This window comes from Serinus canaria, chromosome 2, assembly GCF_022539315.1.
Source record: "Serinus canaria isolate serCan28SL12 chromosome 2, serCan2020, whole genome shotgun sequence".
Lineage (NCBI taxonomy): Eukaryota > Metazoa > Chordata > Aves > Passeriformes > Fringillidae > Serinus > Serinus canaria.
This window is the reverse complement of record NC_066315.1, coordinates 64,514,419-64,520,418: the sequence shown is the minus strand read 5'-3', so window position 1 is coordinate 64,520,418 and position 6,000 is coordinate 64,514,419. Positions and strand designations below refer to the sequence as shown.

At 38.4% G+C, this 6,000-nt stretch overlaps 1 protein-coding gene across 1 annotated transcript in view; it reads left to right on the top strand.

Moving 5' to 3' along the window:
- Nucleotides 1–302: 302 nt before the first annotated feature.
- HIVEP1 (HIVEP zinc finger 1) overlaps nucleotides 303–6,000 on the top strand; it is a 71,248-nt gene continuing 65,550 nt past the window's right edge. The window contains exon 1 of the mRNA XM_050970363.1: nucleotides 303–442. Coding sequence (XP_050826320.1) covers nucleotides 373–442 — 70 coding nt within the window. The 5' untranslated portion in view covers nucleotides 303–372. The remainder of the gene's footprint in view (nucleotides 443–6,000) is intronic.

Sequence of the window (6,000 nt, the reverse complement as noted above, 5' to 3'; positions counted from 1 at the left end):
AGATTTGTGCTGCCAAGAAATTAATATCTCTTTTACTGTGATAGTGAGGGTCTCTGTGCACCACGTTCAGAGCGCTTCTATGGCTTTGCTTACGGACCTAGGTTTGAAAAATGTTCCAGCTGGAAAGGAACTGATTTTTGTTTAAAAAAAAACAAAACAAAACGCCTTGGAGTGCCTTGGGTGTGTTGGGTAATTCTGTACTCAAGAAATGCACTTACATAAGTGAAGACACTCCTGTAACCCTCGCCTGCCAGGAAGGCAGGCGCTGCAGAAAATCCACTCATCGCAGAGGAACCTCCAGTAGGTGCAAAAGGGGAGGAGAACCTTTGTTCTTTGTGCTGTGTTTATTCACAAAGAGAAGTTGTCTTTGGCATGTGTGCTTGGCACCAGAGGATTCCCGTTTTTTATCCTGTGGAGCTGCTTTTTCTGGTCGGTGTTACGGGTAGGTTTCCTTTCCTAACGCGGAAGGGGAGAGGTGGGTATTTTCCATAGTTCATCACAAGGCTTTGTCCCTGCTGGTTGAAAGAGCCCAGCAAAGCACCTTCAGGAGGCAGGGTAGGAGTCAGAAGCAAAGTCCTGGACAGCAGCTCTGGTGGATTCCATTCCAGCGCTGTTTGATGAGAGAGGGGAAAGATAGGGGAGGATGTAGAGGTGGCATGCGGCAGGGCACAGGGTGCAGGATATTGGTCTGTGTTCCCTAGGTCAGTAAGGAAAGCCCACACAGATGGGGAGGGACTTTGTACAAGAGCATTAGTGATAGGACAAGGGGTAATGACTTTAAACTGAAGGAGGGTGGATTTAGATTAGATATAAAAAAACAATTCTATATTGTGAGGGTGGTGAGAGATTGGAACAGGTTACCCAGAGAGGTATTAGGTGCCCCATCTCTAGAAACCGTCAAGGCCAGGTTGGATGGGGCTCTGAGCAAGCTGATCTTGTGAAGATGTCCCTGCTCATTGCAGGGGATTGCATTAGATGACCTCTGAAGGTCCCTTCCAACCCAAACTGTTTTATGATTCTGGCACATGCTCAGTAAATACGGTCCTAAGCCTTCACTAGCAGACTGTGATATGAGCAGCATTGATTTCCAGATCTGCCTCTCGTGCTTAACAGTGTGCATTTAGGGGAGTTCTAAAACAAGGACGCTTTCTGGGCAAAACTAGGCTATACTGTATTTACCAAGTAAGCACATTTTCCATTAATGTAGTTTATAAAATGTACAAACAGGCCTTAGTGTTTGCTTACATTGCTCATGGTACAAATGTCAAATTTAAATGCATGTGAAACTTTATTTCATATGTTTATTTCAAATGTAATTTGATTTTACTGTGAAAACATTTCAGGAGTTAAGTTTGAGATGTGTGACAGAACAGCAAAGATATTTAATACTTAGCTTAATTTAGAAAAATGACCTTTCGGAGGAAAAAACTATGCTTGTCAAAAATATACTGATGAATTAATTTCTTGTGATGCCAGTGTGATAGCTGACTTTTGAGAGCAACCTTAAAGATAATGAGTTTTATTTTTATCTTAGATCTATCTGATTGTAGTGCCTCTCACAAATCAAGTCACTTTACTTTCTCTGGCTATAAATACATAGCAAAATTTGGAAGCAAAAAAGAGCAACCAGAAAAAAAACCCAAACAAAACCAAAAAAACCAACTCCAACAAAATTAAACCAAATCAGAGCAGCGCAAATCTGACTGACCAGTGTGGATGCATACTTGGGATTTTAAATGACATTGTAGTTGTAAGATCGGTATCCCCTTTCACCACCATCTCCCCCACTCCCCTTAAGCTACCCTTGCAATGCTATCTAGAAATACCAGCATTGTCATCAGTTTTTAAATGTCCCTAATAGAAATGTGGTAGCAATGCTGCCTTAGAAAATACTAACTTTGTTTCCAGAGACATGTCAATGACTTTCATTTTGTAAAAATCTGCAAGGAATTTGAAAGCAGTTTTAGTACTTGTAAATTTCTGACTGCTTAAATTGATTTATGTTTAGAACTTAATCTTGCTCACTTTGACAAAGCTGGCAGCTTCAGTGGGTTTATTTGTGCAGATAGAGTGAGAAAGATTCAGCTTTTGATATAAATACTTTAGCTTTCTGGTTTCTGAGAACTATTTTCTTACAGTTAATTATGCATTCTTAAAAATGTGTACATTCATAGGCATATGTAGAGGGAGACATGGCAGCTTAGTTTGCAAAATATTGAGCTTCGTTTTGCCTATCAATGTTTTTCATTTTAGTCAGAACAATCTCCAAAACGTTAAGACAGATCAAGACTTAGAAGTCATGTCATATATATTGTCACATGTAGCACTGGAAACTGTATAAGCATGGCTATTACTGGAACATCAGTATGTTTCAAAACATTGTTTTAAATATTTTCTCTGGGTTGGTTCAAAGAGGTCCTTTTAGGTTCATTTGGAGAAGGACAGATGTCAAAACAGGAGGTTTGCGTTCTTGTGGGCCATGGGTGGCTGTCAGGTGGAGGGGAGAGCGTGGGAGATGACTCAGCGTGGATGGGCCTGGGAATGGGTTTGTGAAACCTAAATTATTGCAAAACAAAAATTCCTTTCCATGCTTGAATTATGTTAACTGAGATGGTTTGAAATAAAGTGGTGGAACTTGAAACAGCTTACAAATTTAAAAGTCTGTATTGTTTAAAAGAAATACTAAAGTGTCAGTGATGAGGTGTGCTTCTGACTACAGCTGAAGTGTTTGTATCAGCAAACAGGAGAATGTGAATTCATCAGTCTACAAGTTTGCAATTTGGGTGAGATGCAACCATAAAAATGCATGGTAAAACCACATGAGTTTACTTTATTAATTAAATTTGAGCTGTATTTTAATTTTCTTGTGTAGAAATGTCATCTTAGTTATTTGGGTTGAGTATCAAGTTTGCTGAAAATACCTTTTGCTGCAAGCTGCTGTTGAAAACAGAAACACTCCTCTTGCTGTTTGATCACTGTGGTTGTGATGGAGTTGGTGAGCAGCAGTCACTGTCTCTGTCTTGTTTTGGTGGTTACACTGAGGTCACTCCCAGCTAGGCTTGGCTGAGCATTTTTGGTAATGTTGCAAGTATAATCCAGCTTTGCAATAGCAAATTTACTGTAGTTCTGTGGTGATCTCCTTTTGGGTGGTAGTTTCTTAGAATAGCTTTAGTTATTGTTGGAATGGTGGCAAGTTTAAAAGAGTATTGCATGCATGTAATGGTATTTCATCTCAAGCAAAACAAAGGATGTCAGTTTCTAAAGCAACCAGAATTATTTTTAACTCTTTCCTCAGTTCTTTATAACAAATTCAGAGTGATTCATTGGGATCCTGTCTCAAAATGACTCCTGTAAAGTGTTTCTAAGAGAGAATAACAAGGAGTTCAGTGGGCATTTTTGCAAGAACCAGCTGTGGACCGTGGTATTTTGTTTTGTGGATTTTTTAATATTTAGGCACTGCAGTTAGTAGCTGGATGGTGTTCCGAAAGTCACATTTGATCTTCACTGAGAGTGTTATCTGTTTTCCCTTACCTAGGGTGTCTTCTTAGTAAAGAAAGTGCTGAGTTTCCCCAATACCCAGCTTCAGTATTCCAAGACAAAAACCCAGGAGCTCATATCTCGTTGTGTTTTGAAGTGTTTCTCAAATAGAATTGATCAATTAATTCATTTGCAGTGGGAAAGCTAAATCTCAAACACATGCATTTTAAATATCTGCCTGAAAGCAGGGAGGAAACGGGAGCTGAGATAAATTGGTACCACAAAATTGGTGAGAAGTTCAACTCGTAAGACCTACAACTTGACCTAAGAAGAGTTACAAAGCTTCACTTTGGTCTTCTATTTCACTAATGCTCAGTTTGACCTTCCCTGTATCATTTATTGTTTAATATGCCCTTATTTCAAATATTCCTCACCTCTCTGTAAATGAAGCTGCTGTAAACTTTCAGACTCTTCTCACTGGGAGTCATCTGCAGGCTTGTAAGTATTTGTATTGCTCTTTGAACTTTTTTTATTTCTGATATAGTTGTATTGTCTGTATTTTTCCTGAAGCAGCCTAATATTTTATCTGCCAAGACTGACCCTTCCTACAAAGAATTTAAAAAATAAACCAGCAAAGTGCTGAGGAATGAACTTTATGTGCTATGTGGTTATTTTCAGAGAGTCATCAAGACCTGCAGGTCAGTTCTTCAGCGCCACAGACCAAAAGGTCATAAATTGAATGTTATGAGTAGTTTAAAAAGGTACAAGGATTTGACCTATTTCTTTCTTTATGTATTTCAGTGCTTTGACTGTGGCTTTTTACCTTAGCATTCTTGTTGTAACACAGCATTCCAGGTACAAACACTTTCCCATAGTCCAAAGTTTAGGCTGCTAATGTGCTGGTTGGGTTGCATTCCTCCAGCCATCCTGTAAGGAGGTGACTCGAAAGGTACCATATGACAGCCTGTAGTTCAGCCAGGAATTAAGCCAGGAAATTAAACTATCTGCATGCTCAGAACTATATCCTGGTAATAATTTTCAAACTCTGTCTCTTTTTCCATATTTAAATCCTAATTTTTCAAGGGGTATTTATTGAGTGCCACTGGGTTTGTCCTTGCTTTTGTGCTAAATTTGGAGTGATAATTTCCAAATCTTTTGTTTACTGTAGCATGTGAGGTAATGAAATTAGAGCCACCAAAATCTTAAAGATTATCTAATAGGGGTGTGAAAATTTTATCTAGTTGATAATTGGTAATTAAGGTTGGATTCTGTTACTGAATCCTGGCTTGAGTTGTTAATGAATAGTGGCTGAGTATTCAATTTGAATAAAGCATAATTTCTGGAAGTTCTTAAAAATAAAACTGTCTCAGTTTAATATGGTTGGAAGTAATTACTAAAATGGTTAAATGAAAACTAAAGTATTTAAACACCTAAACCATAAACTTGATATGAACAGAAAGGGTGTGGGGTGTATTGTTGACTTTTGGATGTGGTTGGTTGATTTATTCTTTTATTTGTCTCTCTAAAAGTATTCTGTGCTTAAAATGTATTCTACAGCATGAAACCAAAAGCCAAATACTTGACAATCTATAAGAAATTGGTTAGTCTTGTCTCAGGATTAACCCAAGATTATTCAGTTTGTATTTGTGAATTGTAGAAGCTGTACAGAAAGACTGCCAAAGATATGAAAGCATCAGGTCATCGGCTGTAAGAGTATTTATTAATTAAATTTAATCACTGATAAAATATTGTCCAGTGTTTTGTTAAAAAGGGAAAGGAAATGGGAAATCATGTGTTTAGTATTTTCATAATTGCTGTGATTTCTCCTAAGTAGATTCCTCAAAATATGAACTGATCTATCATTTTGTTGGGAAAAAGAAAGCGAAAGAAGCAAACCATTTCAGTGCATCATTTCTACAATGTAGCTTCTTTTTATATGCCATGTATTGTACTTAATAACATTTTTTTTTTCCCTGTGCTATCTTTTATGCTGCCTTTTTCTCCTATGTCCTTTCCTTCTCTCACCAGTCTCCACATGGAGCAAACTATTTATATTTTTGAGAGCCATAAAGAAAGAGAGGAAAATGAGGTCTCCCTCACGTCAGAGCCATCAGAAGCCTTTGACCTACTATAGTTCACATGGGCAATAACAGATCTGTGCATTTGGTGGATGCCCACGACTCACAGCCCTAAATATCAGCAGCAGTTGAATCTGGTGACAATAGGTGGGAGAAACTTGGTCTTGCTGCTGTGATTCTTGGCTGAGGAGGGGTTTGCAAGAGAGAAAACCTGAGAGAGGCTGAGGAGCACGAATCCCAGCCATTCTCCTGTTTCTTCTGCGCTAGCAAATCCAGTCATTCCGGCAGTTCTGTGTGATGATTTTTAACAACGAACAAAGTGAATTTGGAGAAGATTATAAGTGGCGAACAGTAAGTCCTAGGGAAGCAACATTTCTTCCTTGGCAGGCCATCACTGTGATTTCTTAGCTTGATTCAAACATTCAAGATGTAAGCTTAAGTGAGA